Raw genomic sequence first — 27,442 nt, forward strand, 5'->3', positions numbered from 1 at the left:
CACAAAGACCGAGAAACGCACGTTACCCACCACCCCAACCCGCTCCGCCACGCTCGATCCCGCAACCGCCCCGCCTCCTGCTTCTCCCATTGGCTCCTCATGCCAAACTCGAGCCACTGATTTGCTTTTCGGCCTGTCGGTCAAACCGCCCGGCCGTTCACCCTGGCACGGATACCATCCCGGGAGCCCTTCTAGCGCGTCATCTCGACCTCCCAGAGTACTTCCTGTAAAGCCACTCTAGGCCGCTACTTGTGCTGTCTGTTGTCTCTGCCGTAGCCGCTCTACGCAGCGGGAGCTGGCTCTATGACGTGGCGGGGCCTGCTGGTGGGGCAGCGCCCGCGGGCCGGGGCCGCAGCCGGCTGGCGAAGGGCAGAGTCCCCGGGGCGGCCCGGGAAGACTCCGACCCCGTAGGCCTTCACTAGGAAGCTCGCGGTAGATCCCGTCGCGCCCGTACCCCTGCAGAGTCCCGGCGGCGGCGCAGGTCAGTCGAGGCGCGGGGCGGGGGCGCCGCCGGCCTTGCCGGCGAGGGGGGCCGCGGCGGACGGCGCTGCTGCCGGAGCCGGAGCCGTAGCCGTCGACAGAGTCCGGTCTGGCAGCTCGCTCGGGGTGGCTCCCCGGGGCAGCCCCCCCGGGTGCTTCTCCTGGCCCTCTTTATAGAAACTTGAGTTTCGCCGCAGTTCCGTGAGTCCCACTGACGTTCTGTCTCCTGGTGCGTGTCTCAGCATGCAGATAGACTGCAAGGTATCCCGCTAGGCCCGGGGTGTAAGGTAAGGAAGGACAGAGCCTGGCAACGTGCTCTGTAGAGAGGAAAGGGCATAATATTCTGGCAGAGGGAAACTTTTATCTAAATTGTTATTCTAATGTCAGTTTAGAGAGTGAAACTTTAAGACCTATAAAAGTCTTTCCTGTGACTGCCTGCTATGGGTGACAAGATTTCCTATAGGATCTGCCTGCTAAAGGTGACAGTAGCTCCCTTCTGTTAATCCAAGTTTTGTGCAGCCTGTAAGTAACAAAATTGACACAAAATTAATGTAGATCTAGTCTGAATGGCCAGTGTTTTATAAATTCCACTTATGATATAGCCCATACTGAAAACCACAGCACTGTATATTTGTTTTCAGTCCATAAGTATGTTTCTTGTATCATCTTTTACCTCTCAGTGGGAGAGAAGTGTTCACCAAGGTCAAAGATGAAGTGAGGCCAGTTTGTAGTAAAATCTGATTCCAAAATCTTTAGCCATTTGTTTAATTTTACTGGGAGTCAGTGAATTCATGGCTAACTTCTTTAGAGCCATTATTAATCTGCAGTTCAGCAACCAGTTGCTGTTAAAGTGTTCACTTTAAGGCTATTACTATTTTTATTCTGGTCCCTTTCATCAGTACTTTCTTTTACAATTTTTTCTTCCTCATTGTGCTTCAGTTTCTACTCGTTAGCAGTTTGTTTTCCACTTCCTGGATGTCCATTATCACTAGTTTATGTAATGATTAGTAGGAAAACAGCTCAAATTATAATTGCTGAGACATGAATTAGGGTAGCAAATAAACTATTCAGGGTAGTAATAATTCCCATCTCTGTATTATGTTGTTTAATTTGTTAATGCTACGTGAAGGCATCCATTTCTGTTACCTGATATGGAGTTAGAGAGATAACTTCACACTTATAATATGTGTAACTGAACTCTTTAAAAAGGCTTTTTTCGTGATTTTTTTTCTCCTTTTTTCCCCTTTTGGCAAGTGAGTTGGAAAGTGGAATACATTCAAAGCTATTGTCTGTGAAGGTTTTGCAAAGATTTTATATTTACGTTCTCTTTCCTGGCCACCAATCTGTGTTGTAGTGTGGGAAGGTGAAAGAGGGAAGCTGTTTGGGTATTTTTATAGGTAACAATTTATATATGTATATATAAAACAATTTTATGTGTATATGTTTACATTTTTTTAAGTAATAATTGAGTACATATATTGAGTACAGAGCATACTGAATTTGCATTAATCTGGGGACAAGGCATCTGAAATAACTCTCTGCTTAGAATTTTCCTTCTGTTTTTAACTCTTTTTAACTTCTAGGCCTACCTTGGTCCAGACTTGTGGTTTTTTCATTTGTTGAAAACATCCTTTTTACCAAATGAAGAAAATCACCTCCCATTAAAGCTTTAGTGAAACTGGTGAGGTATGTCAAAGGCACAGAGTTCTTCTGTAAATACATCAGTAGCGGAAGGATGACTAGGGAAAATGTGGGCTCACTGCTGAATGGGACAGGGGCTCTGGTGACACGGAGGTCAGTTTAGGTTTATCCTGAGCTGCCTTAGGGTGAGTGTTGTCAGCAGGTTGAAGGAGCAGATTCTTCCCCTCTCCTCAGCCCTAGTAAGGCACATCTGGAATATTGTATCCAGTTCTGGGCTCCCCATTACAGGGGAGACATGAACCCACTGGAGAGAGTGTGACAAAGGGCCACAAAAGTGATTAAGGCCCTGGTCTATCTCTCTTAAGAGGGCAGACTGGGAGAGCTGGGAATGTTCAGCATGGAGAAGCCTCAAGAGGTCTTACCAATGCCTATGAAGCAGGCTATTTTCAGTGGTGCCCAGTGACACGACTAGAAGCAATGGGCACCCACTGAAACACAAGACGTGCCATCTGAACATCAGGAAACACTTTTTTACTGTGGGGGTCACCAAACATTGGCATAGGTTGCCCAGGGAAGTTGTGCATCCTACCTTCTTGGAGATATTCAAAAACCATCTGGACATGGTCCTGTGCAACTGGCTCCAGATGGTCCTGCTTAAGCAAGTGGGGATTGGACTTCATAAATTTACAAGAAACATGCTGATCCCTTTCTACTTTCGCCTGTTATCACATTTATAAAAAATCAAACGGGAGGGCTAACAGTCAACTCTGAATTTTTTGTTTGTTTGTTTTTGTTGTTTTTGTTTGTTTGTTTTTGGCTTTTTGTTTGTTTTTTGTTTGTTTGTTTTTGGTTTTGTTTTTTTAATCTTAGCTTGCAATAAATACAGAAGCAGTATTTGGCAACTCACCAGTGGACTTTCACAGACATACCTAAGGAAATTCAGAGAGGGAAACTGCTCTCTCCTACTTTAGAAGGACTGCAAAAAAAAACAACTAACCCTTTGCCAGCAAGCTCCAAGAGAGGCATATCTTTCTTTAAATCACAACCAACTCCATGCTATAAATATCATGTAGTGTCTGTTGGTCTTTCACATCGTAAGTACACTTAACTCTCTACAAATATGTTAGCCTTATACGTTTGCTTAGTATGTACTAAGCTGAACAACTTCTAAGATGCATACAAGTACATTCTTTTCATATTTTGTAATGTGTGCAGTTAGAAGATGGTAATTTTGTCAATTAAAATCAGTCTTTTGTTAGAATAACCTAATGTAAATTCCTCCCTAGCAGGGTCTGGTTTCTGAATGCTAACTTTCCAGGAACAACATCTGAATTCACACAGTTTTTAGAGCTTTTAGAGGGTGAATATAAAAGTTCAACTTAAATGGTGGTAAGTTGTATATGACTAAAAATAGGAATAGAGTCAAATTCACTGTATTGCTGGTGCAATTAACGATTACAGACCCTACAACTTGTTGCACCTCTTGGACTGCAGGAGAAGGTTGCTTCAGTATGGTGTTTTCAGGCAGGCTGCTTAAGCTGGTTTGGGTTATTTTTTTGTGTGGGTTTTTTTGTTTGTTTTTTTTTGGGGGGGGGGGGATTGTGTTTGGTTTGGGGGTTTTCTTGTGTGTTTGGTTTGTTTGTTTGTTTGCTTTTGAGATCTAATAGAATATATACTTTTTCACATAGATTAGTGAAGGGGAAGAGAAAGAGTGCGATGCTACAGCTCTCATTTTAATTAAATTGTATGCTTTCAAACCCAGCTACTTCACAGCACTCTCTGTGCTCTTTGAGCACTAAGTTTGAAAGCAGCAAATTTTAGGGGGAGGATGGAGGGGGAAGTATGTTCTGCTAAAAAGTTGCAGACTCCTGAGTCAGATTGTGCAGTACATGGACAGAGAAGGTAGCAGGCTCTCTGCCCTACAGATTCTCAGATGAACTAGATGGTTCCTAGAACTAGGCATGCATCTGGCCTACATCTGCAGGTATCATTAGTTCACATCTAAACTTTACAAAAATTTTCAGGAGGAGAACAGAAAGGATGCTGGATTTTTTGTAACATGCCCCTCTCAGAGATTGTGGTAGGGATTTTTTTTTGGTTCGGAGGTGGAATGCAAGAAATTTGGAACTCTGAGATTATTTCAGACTGCTTTCAAAAGGAAACTAAATGCAGATTTTATCAGAGGAAGAGAGGGTAAAAATTGAGAGAAATAGTAAACTTTGAGATGGAAGAAAAAGGACAAATACATGATCTGAGAAGAAAGACTAATTATGGCATTGGTGCAGTGTTTGATTCAAACTTGACTCTGGGTCTGGGCACTTCCTCCTTTCCCTGCAAGAGGGGCATGTGGAGGTTTTCTGCCTTTACAGCTAAGTGGAATCATTCCTAATATTCTTTGTGTTTCTATCAGTAGGAACAGTCTCTCTAAAAATGCTCTCTGCCACTGATTATCTCCACCATCTCCATTTTTGCTAATATTGGTAGTACTTGTAGAAGAAAGGAAATAATCCAAATTTAAATTCTAAGAAAACTTGAAAAATACATTCAAAAACAATACTATTCAAATGTAATATTATTAATTCTGTAAGCATCAGTCTTCCTTCATATGCTTAAAGTTACCATAATTACCAAGTAATAAAACTGTCAAGATTTAGGGACACTGAGCACATCTCATTTTCCCAGCATCCCTATTGGTCCCTATCTATGCCAAGCATTTCAAAGTACAATCATATCAAAACATAAGAGTGGGGAGGAATCACATAGTATTACTTATTTAAACAGAGTAGCCTCTCAGCTGCAAGCCTGTGAGTCCTGCAGCGGACTTGTACAAATAATATTTTTTTCTGTTCATTTTTGAAAGAAAACAAAAAGTTTCATTATTCATATTTGCAGTGTTGTGGTGTTATCCTTGCACATCCAGCATGTTGGGTTTGAAGACAGTAGGAACAGTTCTAGAGAAATGAAAGGTTTGGTTTTCTGTCTTGCTACTGACTGCTTGCAGATATAACAGTATGATGCTGAGATTTAAAGGCAGCCAGTTTCCTGACTACCTGTTTTTCCTGGTCCTGGCTCTCTTCCTACTGGTACTGCACAAGTCTTAACCTGATGCTGTGCTGACATGCTCGTGTACGGAATTTGCAGAAAAATATATTTAAACAGGTTTGGTTTCTGCCAGTTTAACATAAAAGAACAGTTCAGTAGAGGGTCAAATGAGTATTGGCACTAGTCTGTAAGAAAAGGTGGCAATACACAGCTGAAGGAAGATGGGAGGAAGCAACCACAGCTGTCAGAAATTACATCAGCTTGTGTATCTGTAGATACAGGGCTTTCTTGGCTTTAAAATGCTGTAAATATATACATTCTGTAATGGCATTGTTACTTACAATCCTTCTTTTGGTACAGGTGTGGACAGAGGTTAATTATCAGTTAGCTATGCTTTTAGGACAGTTTTTACCTTTCTCATCTAATAAGTATTTCTAATAAAAGGTTAAAGGATGTTATGTTCCTGCAGCACAGTGCTTGGATCAGCATTGTTACACTTGCATATCACTGAATATTCATGATGGTGCTGTTGATATGCATATGTATGTAAAAAGGAAGGAAGTTGGAATAAAATCTGGGAATAAAATCTGGAAAATGACTGTTTCATAAATGAGGAGTCTGAGGTGGTTAATTCAAAGTTTCAGGGTTCTATCATCTATGGTAAATTGTATCTGAGTATATAGAATGGACACTGCTTCTGAATCCCTTCTGCGTATCTTCTCAGTCTTCATCCTGGCATCTCCATACCTATCCAGTGATCCTTTCGTATGGATCAGAACAGAAACACAGAGCTGTCAGATGGGAATTTAAGTTAGATGACTGTTTTTTGTAGGTAGTTTGGAATGGAAGAAAGGTAAGGAGGGTCATAGAAAAGATGCATAAAATTAGGAGTGATGCTATGCTTCACAAATGAAGCTATGATATGATACAGTGCCGTTGCAACAGTGTGAAGCAGATACTATGTATGTCCCAAGGCATAAGGCCAACTTTTCAGGTAAGTAACAGTAACCAGCAAATGAACAGTTATGGCTGTAACGGCCCACAGTGAGCTCACAACCATGCATTCATGTTCTGTCTTTGAACCATTCTGAAAAGGAGCTGCATACCTCTGCCACAGTGTGATGTTTCACCTGCTTAACACAAAGGATGGCACATCTGCAAAGCTTTATATCCTTTTAACTTTTACACACGCAATGTAAGGTAACTTTTAGTTATCCATCCTTATACCAGAACCTCATACCCTCATCATAACCACAATCTCTTCAAATACAAGGGTCTCCCTGTCATCTGCTGATGTGATCAACAACAGCTGAGACCTGTATTTGTAGTACAAGGGATCTTTATCTTTGCCATGCACTTATATCTCTTGATATATTAGTCAGAGATTTTTACTTTCAGTGCAAAGGGCTGTTCCTTCCTTGTTAAACATGACAATTGCAGCTGTGTCAAACTGCTCCAACCAAACCCTCCATCATTTTGGTTTAGCAACAGTAAGTGCAAGTCATGTCTCCAGATAATATTCAGTTTCCTTCTGAATATGAGGAGAAACTTCTTTACTTTGAGGGTGCCAGAGCACTGGAACAGGCTGCTCAGGGAGTTTGTGGAGTCTCCTTCCCTGGAGACATTCAAAAGCTGCCTGGACACATTCCTGTCTGATCTGCTCCAGGTGACCCTGGGGCTAGACTAGATGATCTCCAGAGGTCCCTTCCAACCCCAACCATTCTGTGATAATTCCCATTACATAGGTCCAAAGAAAGAGGGTCAATATTGCATATTGGGCATTTATTTTGCCTCTTCATCTTGGTGTTCAAGCGAATTTTTTTTTTTTTTTTTTTGAATAATGTTTTTTGGAAGGCCTCAAGTTACTATGCAGCTTTGTTTTGTTGAGCTTTTCAGTTCCTTTATCAGTAATATAATTAGAAGGAACAACAGCTAGATTTGTCACTGTTTACTGCAAGGCGACAATAAACCATGGCAGATGCTCTCTGTTAACGCCCCACCCTCCCCGCAAAGGAAAGGTGATAAGGATGAAACGGAAGAGAGACTTGCAAGTCGGAAAAAAGTTTTAAAATGCTTTATTAGTGCTAGTAACAAGTAGGGAAGATAATAAAAATATACAAAACCAATCTGGAATATTGCGCGGTAGTGCAGTGTTCCCACCAGCTTGGTAGAGTTGGTTTCACTCCAGCAGCTGCAGGGCAGGCACCCAGAAGTCCTGGGCTGGACTTCACAGTAAACCGGATCTGGATTCAGGGATGCAGGGTCTGGAACGAGGCCTTGGATCGCAAGCATGACGGGCAGGGTCCTCTTCAGATGCTGGCCATGGTCGAGGAGAGCAAGACCCTCGTGATCTCCCACTTTTATAGGGTGTATGACATGTATGGGATGGAATACTCGGTGAGTTTTAGTCACCTGCTCTGTCTGCCCCTCCTTGCAAATACACCCGTCTCATGGTGGAGCTGGCAAAATTTTACCAGAAGCCTTTGTTGCTGTAGCAATAAATCTAAACGTGGGCTTCTTCTGCATTTCATTGGTCGTCTTATCAGTTCCAGAGCACAGCATCTCAAAAAACTTGCAGCTAAATTCAGAAAAGTGCAGTTACTTAGAAGAACTTAGCTGAAAGGAAAATTTACTAAAAGAGAACTGGTCTTGTTTTTAACAAAACCAGGACAGTTTAGTACAGCAGAAAGTGGGGATTTACTAGTGCAATTGAGAAGTCTTTTTAGAGATGAGTTTGCAATCTGATATACTAAGGAGAGGGATGACAAAAAAAGAGGAAATAAGGTGGGGGAAGAAGACGAATGGCATATAGGATAAAGAAGAATAGTGATTTAACATATGACTTGTTACACAATTATCTTCCTATTTATTCTAATAAATGAAAATTAGGGCCATATCTGGGAAGTTGGTAGGATGGTTCTTTCCATGGCCATTATGCTACAGGGAGTACAAATTTATTTGAGCTCTTGTAGCCTTAAATTTAACATCATAAATTTTAGAAGGTAGTATCTGAAATATTAGTTATGCAGTAATTAGTCTATCAGATCTAGTTGTTTGCATCTATTTATCTGTCTGTTAAGAGTACGGACTGATCACAATTTTTTCTCAAGTCAGTGAGAGCTCCTAGTACTCAGCATATCTTTAATGTTGGCCAATAATAGTCTTGGTTGCTAGCATTCATCGAGAAAGTGTATTGCTTTGACATGGGATTTTCAGTTTTCATCAAATGCTGACAGAAATGACTGATGTACAGCTTCTAACAGTGCAGCACTTACCTACTGCTCTTCATTACTGTTGTATCAGTTCTGGCTCCTCTGAGCTGGTTTTGATTTTGTAACTTGAAGCCCTAATATTTTGACTCTGGCAGGTAGTGTATAGAAGATAAATCAATGAGCTATCGTTATGTTTTCTTGCTGTCTTAAGGCATTCAGCAGTGGTTAATCTCCTGTATCCCGTTTTATGAAATCTAAGTTTACTGGGTTAAAGTTGGAAAAGTAACCTGTAATTTGAATGTATCTTTGTCCTGTACTTTGTCTTCTGACACTAAATGTAAGTATAGCATTCAGGATTCTGGGGTATGTTAATAGTTGCTCACTCAGCCTCATTAGTGAAAAATCTGAATTTCATCTATGGAATTGACTTCTTACAGTCATTCAATGTTTTCTTTTACTTTCTCCATCTTGAAAAATAATCTACCTCCCAGGATTATAAGAAATAAGATTTTCTGTGATGGCAGTGTTACTGGCTTTTCAATTAGTATTAGTAGTTATTCCAAATGGTTAAATACTCAGTTTATGTTCTTTACAAAATGATAGGTATTTGGCTGAAGCATATGGAAATCCAGACAGTGATACAAAATCAATCTTTCGTAAGGTTATTTGAGGTAATGATATAGTGGTAAGTTAATTTTTCAGTGATTAAGAGACAGCTCAGTTGGGGCTCCCAATTAGACTTTGATCTGAGGATATTTCTCTCTACACTTGATGAGCAAGAAAGAGATGAAAATTAATGGTAAAACATGAGGTTTTCAGCAGCTGGGGTCCAGGTTCTGTGTTTTATTATGAGGCTTGATGTAAAGGAAGATTGTAAAATTAACTGGATACATATAATTTAATTTTTCATTTTTAAAATTTATTGATTTCAAATTGACATCTAAAATATTATTTGCTATTGAGAATAACTGAGAAGAACAGTTAAATGGAATACATTTTCACACAAAAAAGAAAGGGGGGGGGGGGAGGAAGAAACCACCTTACATTAACAAAAAAAATCTCAGCATTCTCGTAGTGGGTGGAAAGATAGTTTTCATTGCTATCTGTTGGTAGCCTAACTTTGTGAACGTAAAAGGAAGGACAGTAGACCAAGGGTATGGCTTGTTCTCTCTCACACACTCAGTATGGCAGCACTGAAGGCACAATTCTGAATGCATTATACCAGCACTAGTGTGGTCAGCAGGACTAGGGAAGGGGTCATCTCTCTGTACTTGGCACTGGTGAGGCCCCACCTCAAATACTGTGTTCAGTTTTGGGCCCCTTGCTACAAGAAAGACATTGAGGTGCTAGAGTGTGTCTAAAGAAAGGGAAATGAAGTTGATGGAGGGTCTAGAGCACAAGTCTTATGAGGAGCAGCTGAGGGAACTGGGGCTGTTCAGCCTGGAGAAAAGGAGGCTGAGGGCAGACCTTATCACTGTCTGCAGCTACCTGAAAGGAGGTTGTAGCATGGAATGTGTTGGTCTCTTCTTGCAAGTAACAAGCAATAGGATGAGGGGAAGTAGCCTCAAGTTGCGCCAGGGGAGGTTTAGATTGGGTATTAGGAAAAATTTCTTTACTGAAAAGATTTTCAGGCATTGGAACAAGCTGCCCAGGGAAGTGGTTGAGTCACTATCCCTGGAGGTGTTTAAAAGATGTGGTGCTTAGGGACATGGTTTAGTGGTAGACTTAGCAGTGTTAAGTTAAAGGTTGGACTCAATGACCTTAAAGGTCTTCTTCAGACAGAATTATTCTATAATTCCTAAAGAGAAGAGGATCTGTGTGTTAGTGCTGGTTTCTCCAAAGAGGGTATGATTCCTAGCATGCTTACCAGAAGCTCTTTCACTGGTGCCTTGGCCACAGATCTGAATAGACTTGGCAGAATCTAGTCTGTTGAAAAGACTAAAAAAATCTGTTACCTCTAATGTATGTCCTGTTTTTTCTTTGTATTGAGATAGTTTATAATAATAAACTAAAATAATAATAATGAATGTTAAAGAGACTTTATATATGGGGAATTCTTCAGTGGCCTGGAAATCAAAAGAGTTGTCCAGGCAGAAATAATGAAACATGATTAGGGATGAATGTAAAGGAAAAGCATATGAATGTAAGAATAAAATCAATGACTTTAAAGAATAAAGTAACTTTCAATTTGCAAAGCACAAGAAAAGAATCAATGAAGGGCCCGAAAATCTAAGTAAGAGAAGGCACAAAGGGATAGATCCATTACCTAGATCTGTTATTAAATAAGAAAAGAGAACAAGTAGCAGATTTTCAAAGACTGTTTCTCTACTTCATACTTTATAAGAGAGATATATTGTGACCTGCTACTTCATAAAATTATCTTAGACAGGAAATAAGAGGGGAACCAAAGCACAGAAAGAATAGCCTTAAGGAATCTTAATATAGATGTGCTCAAGTGGCAAGTCCTAATAAAATTCATCCCAGAATGATTGAGGAATTAGGCACCACTGATGTGATTTATTTATTTATTTATTTATTTATTTGATGTCTTGGGGGGTAAAAATAGCCAGTGAGATGAGTTTGTGTATATGTGGTTTTGTGTCTCTTTATTCTTTTGCTAAGAGAATTATTGAAGCTCTCAGTTTTGTTTCCAAATAAAGATTCAGGAGTAAGTAGTTTGCAATTAATTTGTATCCAAAAATATGCAGAAGAGAGGTTGTAAAATAGCCAGTATGGTTTAACATGAGCTATTAGTAAGAAACCTTGTCTGTTTCTCCTCTTAGAATGAAAAGCGAGGTAAGTAAGAGTAGAACTTTAGGTACAATGTAACTTGATTTTAATAAAGTCTTTTTCCCTACATAAGCAAGCTAGGGAAACATAATATCGATACTATCTCCATTAGATGCTGATACTATCAGCATCAAGTTGAAAAATTGCCTTTACAGAGTAATTATCTATAGCACCCTGTCAAGATGAAAAGGCATTAATGAGTTGGATGATTGAAGACAACATGCACTTACAAAAGTTACAGATGATACGAAGCTGAAGAGGGATTGAAAGTTTTGTGTTTTGTTATATATAGTAGACCTCAAGGTAAATACTAACTATGCCACTGAAAAAAAGTGAAGTGTGTTGTTTTTTTTTTCCCTCGAGGATCATACTAGGCATGTTGTAGGAAAGAATATATTGTCTATTTTGCAGATCTTCTGTATGTAGCTGGTCCCCTCACATACGTCACCAATCTTCCCCTTGAGAAGATGTAGACTGGAATTCTTCTCTGTTATTGTTTTCTCTTGTGGAATGAAACCATCTTTATTCATAATAAAGATCTTGTAGATTGAATAAAAGATTTTTAGGGTGATAAAACACTGGAACACGCTACGTAGAGGAAGTGTGGAATCAGCTTTCTTGGTAGTTAAACATCTGTCAAGATATTCTTGAGCTTACGTTCATGCTGAGTCAGGATTAGGTAGTCTCTTGTGGTCCATTCCATCTCTGTACAGTGCTTAGACTGCATGTTTTGGCTGCATGGAAGAGATTATCTAAAATAGTTAAATCATTAACTCAGTAAAGTGAAGGAGTGTGCTACTTCTTGCATCCTAAATGCAGTTTTAAGTTAGAGCAGTAAGGAATAAAGTTCATTTTTTACTTATTAAAATACATTTTCATTTGGCTTCACAGAAAGTATTTTGACAAGTCATGCTTCAAAATACCTTGAGGCTTCTACATATATGTCTGTCTATCTTCTAGTCATTATGCTAGAAAAGCAGGGAATGTCTTCGCAGTAGCACTGAACCAGTAGAAACCAGCCTTGATTACTCATCCACAGTGGAATAGCCCTGTGGATAAAACGGCACCCTAGAGATTACTTGGATTTGTATATTTCTGCAGGCAAAGTTTACAAACCTGTAAATTTAAATGTAGAATTTTTGTGAGCAGAATGCATTGACAAATATGCCTGATGGTAATACATCTCATACTGATAGTCCCATAACAGGTCAATAATAGTGCTTATATTGATAGCAGCAATGCAGGAGATGTTACTTGGTATTACAGCTAAAATCCATGTTAGCCCGTTAATCATAATTACATTAATATTGACAAGCTGTTGACAATACTCACATTACTATTGATAGATTTCTGTCAATAACATGTTTCCAAATAAAATATGTTCATTCATAATTTGTACAATGCTCAATAACAGCACTAAGATATACCAGAAGAAATTCCTCTTTCCCTGGTGATATACAATAATTATATTTTTTTTTGTTGCACAGTGTACCGTACAAGTAGGATTGTTCATCTTTCTAGTAAAAAAAACCAAACAAACAGACATACTATAGGTTATTTAAGAAAGAATTGTTCTGTGGTTTTGTTTTTTCTGAGAGGCAATTTTTTATTGTTTTCTTTGCAGCATCTATGATGGTGTAAAGTCAAGGAAAAACTTTTCAAATAGTACTCTTTAGTGTTTTGTCTTCAAGTGTATTTACGTAAAAATTAATCACACAGAGCTTATTATGTATCTTTACCACTATTTGTGAAAATGGTACAAACTGAAAAAGCACATTTCTGAAAGGATTTTGTATAGGGGAAGTGATTTTGAAAGGGAAAACTTTATTATCATTTATTTGTTCTTTATCATTCTAACTTGAAAAAATGGACACCATAGATAAATAATATAATGAAAATTCCCTACTATAGCAAAATAGAGAGAGATGAGAATTTAGGCTTCTCTCAAGTAAACAGTTGCTGTTATCCAGATCTTTAGGAGATTTGCAGATATTCTGCATAGGAGAATACAAATTACCCTTTTAATATTTGTGTATGGAAGTACCTACCTTATACATGCAATCAAACCTTAAATAAGTTAGCAAGTAAGCAGAGCATATAGCAGAACACTTCAGCCTGTATGTAACAGTAGGCACACTGAAATGTGCTTACACATTAAAATCAAAGCTATATGGATATAATCTTTAAGTAACTTGCAGGATCCAGTTAACAGCCATGGCCTACGGCAAACTGTCGTTCTTAGCAACAAAGAACTTCAGAACAATGCTCAGTTTTATTGCTTAAATTGAGAATGCTTACCTAATGGTTCATTAAAAAGAAATCTTTTCTTACGCAGGAATGTTATAAGCATAATTTAAAGTATTTTAAGTATTTGAAAGTACATCTTTATTATTAGTTGCTTATGTTTTTGTCTGATACTCTTCCTTTTTCATACAGTTTGTATAAAAGTTACTTCAAAGTTCAATCAAACTTCTAGTTGGTAATTCAGGAAGACACATTAAATATGTTAAACAGTATATGTGGTGTTGATTCTCATTTTGTTTTAAAAAGGAGACTCATTGGAATCTGCAAAATTTTAAAGGTTAACAGTTGTTGGACTTGTTTGTTCAAAAGTGGTTCCCTTTTTCTGTAAACAGTGTTCCAGTCCACAATAATAGGTTCACCTAAGTAATTTCCTTCAATGAAGTTCTATAAAGGATCACAGGCTTGGGAAAAAAAAATGGATTGTCACGAATATGATACTGCGATCAGGCATGCACAGATTTTTGGAAAGGTCTGGGGAAGATCATTACGAAATCTGCTCCATCCTCCTGTGCAAACTGGGGATAAATTCAGTACTAGAACAGGTAGCTTAGAGCATCATTTGATCAGGTTTTAAGAACCTCCAGGGATGGAGATTACACAGTCCCTTTGCACAAACTGTTCTGGTTTCTTTATGTGCAATTGGAATTTCTCGCATACCAACTTAACCAGTTGACTCTTTTTTTCACTGCATCTCACAGAAAGGTTTGACTTAATCTTCTCTGTAACCTTTAGGTAGTGGAAGGTTACTATTAGATCACTTCTTAGCTGCCCTATCTTCAAGTTGAACCGTCTGAGTTCCTTCAAGTTCTTATATTTCAGGTGTTGTGGCTCCCTGATGTTATTAGTGGCTGGACTCTTCTCAATTTCTTGACATTTCTTTTGTACTATTGATAGAAAAGAGGCAAAACTGGACGTAGTATGGCAAGCGTAGACTCACCTATGCCAAATAGAGACGAATAAGCACACCCTTTAGTCTGCTGGCTATGTGCTTGCTGCCTACCAGAATCCCCAAGTCCTCTTATGCAAAGCATCTTTACAGTCAGTCAGCTCCCAGCCTATAGTGATACATGGACTTTCTTTCATATTTCATGACCCATCATAATCCTGTATATTTGACATGTTTTCTTTGAACTTTGAAAGGTTCCTGATGACCTGTTCCTCACTTGCTGAGGTTTCTTTAGACAATCTAGCTATACTGGGGAAAAACTGCACAGATTTTGCTATCTTATATTTTAGAAATCTACAACAGCAATTTCTCATAGCACGTGGGATAATGAAAGACAGCTGGAAAAGATGGTTTCAGGTTGGATAATAGTAGATGGATCAAGGAAACTGTTTGACAAAATGTCTCTTTCAATGGCTTTAGGGCTTTGAAAAGGGATTTTATGTATTGGTAATTGTATAGAATGCTAATAGGAGGGTAACTGAAATGAGTTGAACGGAGTGAAATGAGTAGAAGTGACTTAGGTGTTACCAGAAGTGAAGAAAACACGAGGCCTTTAGGGATTATGAGTGAATAGTACTAAACCATAGTGACAGATTCCAGAGCAGATGGTTATCGGAGGCTGTGGTTCCTAAAATGGCAGCAGGATGAGAAGATGAAGGGTAGGAGGGCGGACAGTCATTGAAGCTGCACTTTTTGAAGGGATATTGCAAGATCCAAGAGGGATTGGTTTGACCCCTTGATCGTGATGTGGAGTAGGTAAGTGACTGGGGGGATGCTGAGTAACTCTTCCCAACAACACTTCCCATGCCTTGGTGCTTACTGCAGAGAAGACAGAAATGAGTGAGACAGGCTTGGGGATGCTGCCTTTCTATACCTTTGTACACTGGCCTGGCAGGCCAGTGCAGGTTGAAGCAGTGAACCCCATAGCTCTCTGCCCAGAGGAGGTGGCCTTATGCCACCTTCCAGCATACTTGGCTTGCTAATGAGAAAGGAGGAATTTAAAGAAGCTGAGTGGAGGTGTTGTATCCCCTACCCACATAGCCAGTCTTAGTTAATTGGAAACTACTGTTGTACAGCATACATTAGGAAAAAAATCATATTTGTTGTCAGCTTTGAATGATACTTTCCTTACAGATGTGACCAACTATAATAGAAATGCTACAAATAGTGTTTTATACTGGGTTTTAAAACTTCCGGTGCACTCCGTTTCAGCGAACAGTTATTTGTTTGGAGGACTGTTTTTTCAGTATTCTTGGCATCATGAGCAACCATTCCTATATAGGATCCTACACAGCATCTTTTATTCAAAGCAGTCTTGTGTTATAGCAGGTTTTCCTCTTATAAATAAGGATTTGAAGTACCCTATTCTGTACTTTGTCCAGAAAGCTGTTGACCCTTACTTGTCTGTTACACAAAGAATCTGGTTTAACAAGTTAAATATGTTGCATGCTACCTGAAATATGCCACTTCTGCATCACTTTGGCTTTTTTTATGTGGACAAAAGGAACCAAAAATTAGTTACCCCACAATTTTGCATTACTGGGGCATTATCCATATTTTGCTTCTACAATTTATTGCATTTATTTTCTTAGTCGCAGAATTTCAGATACAATAACATTTAAATCAAGTAATGAAAAAAAATTCTTTTTCTCTTTAATGCTTAAACAAAAAAAGTATACATTTGTTGAAGTTGCTAGTATACATTAATAATCTTGCCAGGAAATTTGTTATACAACAAGTAGCACAATCCCACATCTGTCAAAATGCTCTAGAAAATACATGCAGGCTTCAGTGATGTACTGTATGATAATTTGCCTGAATGCTAAGTATTCCTTTAATCTCATGTAATGATTCTTCTCTAAACTAAACAGATCACTACCTTTATTTAGCAAATTTGATCATTCCCGCCCTAATTTTAATCCTTATCTTTCTGTATGCAATCTTTAAATTTGTTAGCATTTCTAAGATTTTACTTTGACCTGCAGCTACTGAAGTATTCATATGGCAAATTTTTTTATCCACCCCACTGTTCTCTTCTAGATTATAGTTACTATGTTCATTTTTCTCCTTTCTCCATGAAAAACCATGAAGTTTTACAATTCTTGTTTCTGATCTTGTATTTTTATTTTAAGGTCCGACTGAATATTGCAATTATGCCCAGCATTTTTTTTAAATTTATATAGTGAAATATTAAATATCTGGAGTTTACTAAATATCTGGAAAATGCTAAACACTTCTCTATAATCAAATACAAATGTTAATGTTTATGAAATATAGTGCAATATAACTTCTTTTGAGGTGAAATTTTATAACGTTAATGTAAAGCTTCCTGAAAGGACTTGCAGCACGTTAATAGCATATGAATATAGCATTCTGAAAAAACTTTTTTGTTATTTCTTGTTTGCTGCTGGTTTATTACAACTTTGTTATCTTTAATAAGAATAATATTAAGTACTCCATCATACTAAAGTCTATTTATGTTTATTCCTAGAAAGTTTTTTGTGAAGAAATGGCCTCCAGCACCGGAAATGAAAAGAGAGTGAATCCTGTGCTCAGAATAAGTCAACTTGATGCGCTTGAACTAAACAAAGCACTGGAACAACTAGTGTGGTCCCAGTTTACCAGCTGTTTTCATGGATTTAAACCAGGGGTGTTGGCTCATATCGAACCAGAAGTAAAAGCATTTTTATGGCTTATTTTATGGAGATTCACTATCTATTCCAAGAATGCAACTGTGGGACAGGCTATTCTGAATATTCAATACAAGAATAACTTATCTCAGACAGAGAAATACCAGCCTCTGAGCAAACACCAGAAGTTATGGTATCTTATTTTCACTGTTGGTGGAAGATGGTTGGAAGAAAGATGTTATGATTTATTTAGCAATCGTCAACTGCAATCTTTCTGCAAAATTAAGGCTTGTATTAACTTTGGATCTGGACTTCTTAAACTGTGTGGACTTCTAAATTTTCTGATTTTTCTTCAGAAAGGAACATTTGCAACACTAACAGAACGCATTCTAGGAATTAGGTCTGTTTTTTGCAAACCACAAAGTGTTCGTCAGGTAGGATTTGAGTACATGAACAGGGAGCTCTTATGGCATGGCTTTGCTGAATTTCTGATCTATCTGCTACCACTTATTAACGTACAGAAACTAAAACTTAAAATTTCTTCTTGGTGTTTGCCTATTGCAGGTCTTTCCAGTAGTGAAAACACATTAGCAGCTCACTGCAAGGAATGTTCACTATGTGGAGAATGGCCTACCATGCCTCATACCATAGGCTGTTCACATGTTTTTTGTTACTACTGTATTAAAAGTAACTATTTATCTGATGCGTATTTTACATGTCCTAAATGTGGCTTAGAGGTACAGAGTCTTCAGCCACTGAAATATAAAATTGAAATGACAGAGCTGCATGCCTGATAGGGGATTGATTTGGTTTTATACTATATGTGAAATACTTTGTTGCAGAGAATAATGGAAAAATTCAGAAATTATTGTAAACAGATGGCTTAAAGATGGTTTTGGAGACTCTGTAAGTTCTTTTGCTGGCATTTTTTTACTGACTAATAGTGCCAACTTGCCTCTCTGAAGGAAAGACAAGGAGTTCACCAGCTCTTCTGCTATATCAGACTACTTGATCCCAATTTGATGCCCCAATGTTGTCAAGTCTTTCTGTTTTAGATCCAGAGTTTGCCAGCCTGCTGCTTTCTAATTGCATGTTATATACTTCCTTCAAAGATGGAGAAGATGCCCAGTAAGCTTTTACCCTTTCTGTGGGTTTTCTCAACGTTTTTGTAAAAGCTTCTGCCATTACCAACTTAGCTAGTAGATTAATTCAATGGGAAAGTTATCCTTGTCATGCTTAAAGAATAATTTTAAATTTGAGTATTTTAAATTTGAATTCCCAGTGGGATAACCACTGCAAAAAGGAAAGGTGTAAGTTGAATTGTCATCTCTGCAGCTTATTAACAGTTTTCATCATATTCAGCCACACTCTACCTTGGAATTGCTCTCTTATCAATAGACCATAAGCTTTACGTGATCCATCTGGCAGACAGACACTCTGTAACTAACATGTACCTACAGGAGATAAAACCACTTACTTTGCAAAGACGATGCACCTTCTAGACCTTCATGAGATGACTGATTTTCTCACTTAGCTATATGTCTGTGATCTTCAGTGATGTATATATGATCACCTCCCACTTCTTCCCTACAAAGCTGAGGGATACAGTTCATCATGCATTGGAATGTGGCAGCTCCCCAAGGTAACCCACATTATTTTGAGTAAGAGACACTGGAGAAAACTGTTTACTCGCAAGATGCTGTCTTTGGGACTTGCCATGTTTCTTTTTTTGGTGTGGTCAAGGCAGGTGCTCAACCTCACTAACACCTCACTACCACACAGAAAAAAGATCAAACACAGTTATGTTCATGTAGACATATTAAAAAAAATAGGTAACTCTTCATGGTTTTTTATTATTACTCTCTGCTTTTTCTGTTGGCTTTACAATGTTTTTGTTATTCCCTGTTTTAACAATTTATCCACTTATTCTCTGACCTGGTTTTATAAGAGGTTTGTTTGGGATTTGTTTGTTTGTTTCAAAATTGCAGTCCTTTTTTAACAGAGAGTGTTACCCAGAAGTGTCTCATTAACACAAAAATACATTGCATCCTTTTTTGGCTCTTAAATTAAATTCTGGAAAACCTATACAGTTGAGTAAATCACTTTGTGATGGTTGTGTTCTTGATTGGCTATCATCAGTAGTCAGTCCCAAAAATAGTATGGTAACAACTGATCCAGTATCTTTGATGTACTTTTATGAAATGGTTTATTACATCTTCAGTGTCTGATTAAAACACCCCACCAGCTTATTTGTTTGAAGATCTTAAATTCTAGGTTTTGATCTTTAGTGACACACAACGCTTTCATCTGATGCAATTAAATATAGTTAGCAGGTTTGTAAGTATCTTTGGGCAGCCCAAAACTTCATTAATTCTGATGCTGTTCTGTGAGTCAACAGAGACTTCAGAGCAACTGCTTCCAGATATGTGCTGCGATATACTATTTGCCAGCAAATGTGTATATCAGCAGCCTGCCAAATTTCTGTTATTTGCAGTTGCAATTTGAACCAGCAGGTACAAATCTGTCTTTATTATAAGTATCAAAACTGTCAAGTCTGTTGGAGAATATCCTGGAGTCGCTTGCTGGTGCTGAAGTGATTCTGTATGAATTGTCCTTCCACTTCACTTAATAGCTGTTCCCAAATAAATATATTAGCAACCCTTACTTTGAGGTCGTCCAATGCCTCTGGAAAGGATCATCAGCATTCCTGCCACTTCTCTCTTTAACTGTCTTAATTAATGAAGATTTGTACACATCTAATGTTCGTGTTTTATAAACATGGCAGATGTTTGTTTCTCGTGGACTTTTCATTCCTTCTGAAGTCACAGTGCAGTATTGTGTCAAAAGAGCACAGATTTTCTACGTTGGACTCTGTCGGGTGTCATGTTCTTCTTATGTAGGAGTTAACTTCTTTCCTTTTTAGAAATGTTTATTTTCCCTGAATATTTAAATAATGTTATCTTCCTTTTCCATTGCACCACTCTCTGTCCTGCTGTTCGATTTACCTAAGCTGCGTGAATTTGCTGAGGTTTGTTTTATCTCTTGCAGCTCCATGCAGGTGAAATCCTACCAAAATGTATACTCTCTTTTTCATCCCTGCTAAAACCTGTTTCCGGAAGTTTTGAACAGCTATTTTCTGCTGGCAGTTCTGTATTGCACTTGGCCTCCCTGTTTTTCTTCTGGTGTTCAGCTTTTGATACTTATGATGGCTTATACTAAAGCATTGGCCTACTGCTGTAGTATCTCATCTTCAGTATGTTAGGTTTGTAGTTGGTAACACTGACCAAGTTTGTGTAGTCTTTGTCTTATGGCATAAATAAACAGTTTCTATTACCTTAAGATCCTACATCCTAATCTGTGGCTTTAATTCTTTTCTTTTTCATGCCAGTAAGCAGGTACCATGCATCTCACAGAAACAGAAAGTTTGGGAAGAGAGTGGTTCCTTTTGTCAGATACAGATTTTTTTTTTTTTGTCTTTATTTTTTTAATCTACCAAGCATTGAAACCTTCACTTAGTTGTAGTCACAACTTACATTGAGACTGAGGATCCAGCTTGCATATTGAAAAACTTGCTACCACATTAGCTTTGGAGGACTCTAAAGTCAATATTCAACAGCTTCCTTATGGCATTTTAAAATTAAAAATATACTTTTTTATATTGTAATTCTATTTTGTTATGTCTTGTGATATATAAGCTGCAGAAAAGTCTTAACGTGAAGATATTACAGAAAAGAATAATTTGTAGATGAGTCAAAGGATAATTAATTTTGTATACTAGTTGCATTGATAATTTGTCCTCATAAGCATTCTATTTTCAGGTTAAAATTCAATCGTAACAAAGGACTAAGACACATCTGGTGATGCTTCCTGCAGTAGAGGGAATAATATTTGGTTTTGAATGTTAATCTCTTCAGTCATTTTCTCTAACAAAAAGTTTTTGGTGTTCAGCTACCCTAAGAATGTACTTCTGAGCAGTCATATGTACATTAGTGAAAAGGATAAATGCCTAGAATTTAAGAAAGCTAAAGGACCAGAAGTCTTATCTGATCTTGGATAAGAGTTACAACCCTGTATTAACATTTTTATTTGTGCTCTGTTTTGTGTCTTTGTGTGCTACATGAACATTTTCATTGTCTCAGGAATCAAAAAATGAAGCCATAACTGAAACAGGCTAATTATATTAATAAACATATTAGAAAACTCGTCATTTGATTGAGAACTACTGTTTTTCACAAGGTGTGATTTTGGGGGCATTCAGGTTGAAGGAGTCAGAGAATGTGGATTCCTTGCTTCTACAAACCACCACAGCTCCATTGATGCTATGTGCTTTGAGAGAGGTTTTGCAAAAGACTTAAGGCAGGAATTTCAGTATTCTGTAAAAGAAACGTTGGGGATAGTATCTGATTTCTGCATTACCTGGAAATATTTCTTTATTTTTCCATAAGTGCGAGATGTGATGGGCAAGAATGATCTGGGCAAAGTGGTGAAGATGTTAAGAAAGATGAAAGAAATATATTTTCTAAATACAATCCAATGAGTGCTTATTTGAATGTATTACTACAGTGATTATCTGAGATGTACTGAACTTATGAAAACCAAGTTGACAAATAAAAGATACTTATTAACAGGATGTTCTGAAGTTTGTTTTTTTTTCTCAAGAGACTATTTCTTTATTTATTGGAAGGCTAGTCATGCTTACTCAATGGTTTGGCTGTCAGTTGATTTCATGTCACAGTATGCATGAGACTAAAATGCAAAGTGGGAAACTAGTTTATAGTTACAGTTCACTATAAAAAATTCTTCAATTTTAGGTTCCAAAGTAAATTATCTTTTTAATAATTCTGCTTATGAGCAGACTAGTCATAGCAATAAATTGTCAACTGTTACACTTTGCAAAAATATGGTAGCCTGGGCTACTGCAAGTCACAGTGTGTGCAACCAAAACACAAGGGAGCAGTTTCAAAATGGTGCTTCATACCGTTTGAATGTCAACCAGTTGTGCATTCCCAGGAAAAATATTTGTAGAGTTGTTCAAGTAGATTACAACTGCCTGCTCTCACCCTCCCAAGAGGGTTTTCTGTGTTGTCATCATCAAACTATTGACCTAAGTTGCTGCTGCAGTCTTAATAGTTTTCACCATTCGAAGGCAGGATCTGACATGAACCTGGCAAGGTGACCAAATAGATCGCATTCAAGCAAAAGCCATTCATGGGAGAGATCCCTCTCAGGCTGGGACCGGATGACTACACAAACATGCACAGAGATACTTATAGGGCATCTGTAAAGGCCAAGCAAATATCTTTTCCATTCTGTAGAGCACACCTGGGGTTTTGTACCTCTGCTCACACTGTCTGTTTACTGTACAGATACTACAGACCCATTTCAGATATGGGCTTTTGGCAAACTTATTGTGCAACAGCAAGTACAGGTAGTTCTAGAACTTGCAAAGAGTTTTTAGTAAGCACAAAATCTCTCTGATCCTGAGTCTACTTAGAGAACAGACTGATACAATCAAGTTGGCCAGGGTGATGCCTTACATCTCAAAGGAATCGGTCCGCTTTCAGGGAGATATTTCAGGGATATTTCAGGGAACAGAAGTTTGTCAGTCTGATAACCACTGGTAATGGTTGGAAGAGCTGTAACGGAGAACTAATCATAGCATGTTGGAGTAGCCCAGGAAAGGGAGAGACACTGACTCTCCTGCTGTTCTCTGTATTCTTTACAACCCAGTGTCTAACCTGACTGTAAAGCTGCCAAGTTTGATTAAACTGACCGAAGTGTCCTGTGATGTCCTCTAGTCTTTAGACACTTGCCAATAGCTGGTGTGCCATGCTGTTTAGAGATCTTACCTAACTAGTCTTTCAGGACACAATCTTCCAAGGAAGTAGCCTGACCTTGGATCTCCAAGTGGTTTGTATATTTGGGAAGGATACCTCTAGTGCAATAACTCTGTCAAGGATCTTCCTCAGAGATGTATTGTCTCCATGGACACAAAATCATGGCTTATAGGTTCAGCAGGAGTCTTCAGGTTAAGATGATACCTGATTTTCTAACAAGATAGCCTGCCCTCTGCAGTTAGTTCTCAGGTTGTTTGGGACCTAAAGACAGGGTGAGTAAAGGATTAGGTTTCTCTGCCAAGAGGCATGGCAATCACTGGGTCTGGGTGACTGGTAGGGAGCCTCTTGCAACAGGCAAAGACAGTAAGTAGTGCTTGTGGTGATATTGACTCTTATGTTGGAATCTGTATTAGCACTAAAGGCTTGAAAAGAGTTTTGAAACTTACTTTGCCTTAAATTGGGTCTACTGCCTGTTACGTGATTACTCTGAAGGAATCCTATCATCATATGCTGGCTTGATGTGAGGTTTTCAGTCATGGTTGTGGATGGTGCAGTAAAGTACAACAATGGGCTTGGCATTCTGAATGCTGACACCCAGTTTGTCACTGGTGATCTCCATCTTACTCTCAGATGCATTAAACCACAACAGGAGCTAAACATCTGACTGAACATACTATGTGAGAGCCAGTTATCTGTATAGAGATGCATGGCTCATGACTAGGCATAAGAAGCAACGTTCACAATGCAGACCCAAAGGCTAATTAACCTTTTTTGAAAATAGGTTTGCATTGATGAAGAGAAAGCTTAAGTCTGTTTGTACTTAAGGAGGTAAGTTTCTCATATGAGTGACTACCATAGCCAGTTATAATATCCATAGAACTGTCTCTTTAATTAGCAAAAGCCTGTGTGATGTAAGCGCAGTATTCATTGATAACTCTGAACTCCAGCCCCCTTTGATGTAGGCTCCTACCAAAGATTGTGGATCCCATGGATTGCTCCACAGAATAAGCTCACATAGTTCAAAGATAGATTGGGAGAGCAAATGATTACCATCACTTCAGGGTAGTTTTCACAACAGGCTCTAACATCTCTATGACCGGTACGCTCTCAGTAATAATGATGCATCTCTGATTTGTTCCATATTAACCCAGCAGATCAGAATAGGACCAGACTAGGGGCAGTGAGTGGTGCTGTACACAGGAATCAGAGCTCTAGAGGATCATGGCTTCAGGGTAAGCAGCATGAGGATTTTGAAGAAGGTCTTTTCCATGCAAAAGACTTGCACTTGCTGTTGTTCATTCCATATACACAGGGCAAAATGGTCCCATTCTTCTCCACATTCTTCTCCAAAAGCAATGTTTGAATGGTCAGAGCATGCTGCAAATGCAAGCATTGAGATGGGCAATTCACCAAGTGGCACAGCTTCTGTGACACACATTGTGGAAAACAGGGTAACAGTTAAGACGTGCTTGGCCAGCTGTCTCCAGGTTTAAGCAAACCTGGCCACTGCAGAAGGTGTAGATGGACCAGCAGCAAGCCTCCTCAGTTACATCCTTTTCACAATCCATGTGACTGATGATAATAGCAACAGCAGCAGGCACCGTATAACAATTTCAAAGGTGGTAAATGTGTGGCAAGGCATAAAGGAATGCAGGTTGCTCATTGTGTCATTGCTTAATGCCACAAAAACTCATAATCATAAAAATAATGGTATAAATTGATCCAAGAAAGACTGGTACATTAGCAGTGCTTGCAGAACCAATGTAGATGTCAGGACAAGGAGATAACAAGTATGAAGAAAATAGCACCTGAAGTTTTTCACATACACAGCCAAACAGCTTTTGCTAAAGAAATGCAAAATGCATTAGTCATTAAAAAACATATGCCTGTGCATTTCCAATCACCTACAGCTATTCCTGGAAATATTTGGCAGGATCCAAAAGGAAATCACATTCAAGCAGGGACATTTTTTGGAGAAATATCTCAAGATACTGAACAAAATGAAAATATCATAACAATCAAACTCAACTCTTGTTCCCATCCCCCAATGTAAGAATAAAACAATTCTTTCAGTTAAATTCTCAAAACCAGCTCCACTAATTAATTTGCAGACGCACAACTGTCTTAAGACATATTTGATTGTGAAAAGTTATTTTTCACATTCGAATGGTCAGTTCTTAACCCTGAGCTACCAGTTTAACTCTTGCGGTGAAGGTGCATGCAAGGAAGAGCACGTACTTGGTTGTCCATGACTACAGAAGGACATTGCTTGCTTTTTGAGAAATGGCTCACAAGCATAATTTTCTTCTATACTATGTTTCAGAACTACTTTTTGAAGCACAAGACATATTTTTTGATGGAAGTATTCATTTTACTTCAAGGTATCTTAGCAAAGGAAACAGTGTTAATATTATCCCTGTTATTTTTTTCCCTTGTAAAACCTTAGAGAATGGACAGAAAATTTAATTCTATTATAGAAGTAAAAACGCTTTTTTGGCATTTTGTAAGCAGATGATATTCTGGTAGTGACTGTCTTTCCAGTAATGCGTTGATCTAAATTCTGAATCCTATTATTTTACATCTACAGCAACTGAAAGTATATTTTTTATAAACAGCAAACTTCACCTCATAAAAATTCATTACATAAGGGCATAAACAAGTACTTTTCCTTCCAGTCATTGGCAGTAAGTGATTCATCAGTTTTCCACAGAAAACCAATTTCATTGCAGATGTTCTGTAATTTCCAGACTCCCTGAATTGTAGAATCATATCATCCAATCCCAGAGCAAGGAATGTAGGATTTTTTTTAAAAAGGGGGGAAAAAAGACTGTGCTTAGTCTTTTTAATAGGATTGAATATCATTTGCTGTCTCATCAGTTTTGTGAAATAACCATAAAGTAATCAGCTTGCCATTCTTTCCTTTCCTGTACAGGCTATCAACTTACCCACAATGCTGATTCCATAGCAAGTGCATAAGTGAATAACTTTCAGGAGAGAAAAATCTTCCTTTGAGGTTAAACAAAATGTAACTAGTTTACACACTTGTCTCTCTTTCCTTCATTCTTTCTTTTCTCCTTCCTCCTCTTCTCTTCTCTTCTCTTCTCTTCTCTTCTCTTCTCTTCTCTTCTCTTCTCTTCTCTTCTCTTCTCTTCTCTTCTCCTCTTCTCTTCCTCTTCTTCTCCTCTCCTCTTCTCTTCCTCTCCTCTCCTCTCCTCTCCTCTCCTCTCCTCTCCTCTCCTCTCCTCTCCTCTCCTCTCCTCTCCTCTCCTCTCCTCTCCTCTCCTCTCCTCTCCTCTCCTCTCCTCTCCTCTCCTCTCCTCTCTCTCCTCTCCTTCTTCTTCTCCCTCCCTTCTTCCCTTCTTTCTTAATATGTCAAAATACAGAAATGTCCCACATTTTCTAGCCACTAATTTTCATTGTCTAATAAGCTTGCCTTTAAAATAAATAAATAAATAAATAAATAAATAAATAAATAAATAAATAAATAAAGTAGGGTTGAGTATTATAAGAACCAGTGATTAGCTATTTAATTCTGGTTTTTTCCCAGTGAGCCACAAATAAAGGATGGGTCTAAAAGCTACTTTTTGCAAGTGTATGCAGTTTTGTTTAATTCTATTCTGTATAGCATGTGGAATGCCCCCCACTATATTTCCATTGCATTAAGTCATGTAGATACCGAATTTAATTCTAATAGCTGAAGGAGGGAAAGGAGAAAAAGGAAAGAACATATTCAGGTGAAAATGAAAAGCGATGGAGAAAGTTTGAAGCAGAGACACCAGAAGAATACCTGGCAAGCCAGCAGGAACCAGAAACAAGAATTATTTTCTGGCAGGAAGAATGAATTACACTGACAACTCCAAAATTGGGTTGAATTTAGCCCTTAGAAAAGAAACAGATATGCACAGATTAAGTCAGCAATTAAATGTTGGCTTATACTGCTTTAAGTCTGGCTGTAAGTGTTCCGTTTCCCATTTTGTTTTCTCCACCAGTATTCTTAACATAGCATGATGAGAGAACATTTTTCCAAACCCATGTGAATCACTGAACTAAGAGCAAGATCCATCTTGTATCTGTATCCACAAAAACAGTATATCATTGGACACTGAAAAATTGGTGAAAGTCCTAAAGGAACAAACATTGCTCAAAGACTGAGAAAACAGCAAAATCCAGATCCAACTGAGTTTTGTTGACCTGCTCAGATTCAGGTTTTCACTAGATTTAACAGTTACTCTATGTCTATACTAGAAAACCAAACCCACCAGGACCTGTTTTGTTTTGGTTCAGTTTGGTTTTTTTCTATGTCAGTGCCCATCTGTGTTAGTAATCTCACTGCCCATCAGAACATGAAGACTTTGAATGCTTGGGTTCAGCTGAGTACAATATATTTATATGCATGGCTAGAAACATGAGATTTAATTTTAATTTCTAAGCCATTTCACATGGAAAGCACATCCCATGTGTTGCAACTCTGCTCACAAATTATGCAGTGTAACTGATCTCAGTAATACGTAAAAACAAGACAGAGGGTGAATGCTGCCTTCTTATACTAACCTCCAGAAA

The 27,442-nt window shown here is 38.3% G+C and overlaps 1 protein-coding gene across 7 annotated transcripts; it reads left to right on the plus strand.

Annotated features, from left to right (window-relative positions):
- Positions 1-137: 137 nt before the first annotated feature.
- On the plus strand, positions 138-21,675 carry PEX2 (peroxisomal biogenesis factor 2). Of its 7 annotated transcripts, none has more exons than XM_082044466.1 (2): positions 138-481; positions 16,911-21,675. In XM_082044466.1, exon 2 carries the CDS (start codon positions 16,925-16,927, stop codon positions 17,837-17,839), a length of 915 nt encoding a protein of 304 aa, XP_081900592.1. In that variant the 5' UTR covers positions 138-481; positions 16,911-16,924; the 3' UTR covers positions 17,840-21,675. The 7 variants fall into 7 exon arrangements, with proteins under 7 accessions (XP_081900592.1, XP_081900593.1, XP_081900595.1 ...); XM_082044467.1 differs by having other exon boundaries at positions 138-432; positions 16,907-21,675; XM_082044469.1 differs by having other exon boundaries at positions 138-432.
- Positions 21,676-27,442: the final 5,767 nt, after the last annotated feature.

Source organism: Streptopelia decaocto (assembly GCF_964273445.1).
Source record: "Streptopelia decaocto genome assembly, chromosome: 2".
Classification (NCBI taxonomy): Eukaryota; Metazoa; Chordata; class Aves; order Columbiformes; family Columbidae; genus Streptopelia; species Streptopelia decaocto.

Coding starts and splice junctions, on each gene's coding strand:
- PEX2 (XM_082044466.1), top strand. CDS start 16,925: ATGGCCTCCAGCACCGGAAATGAAAAGAGAGTGAATCCTGTGCTCAGA.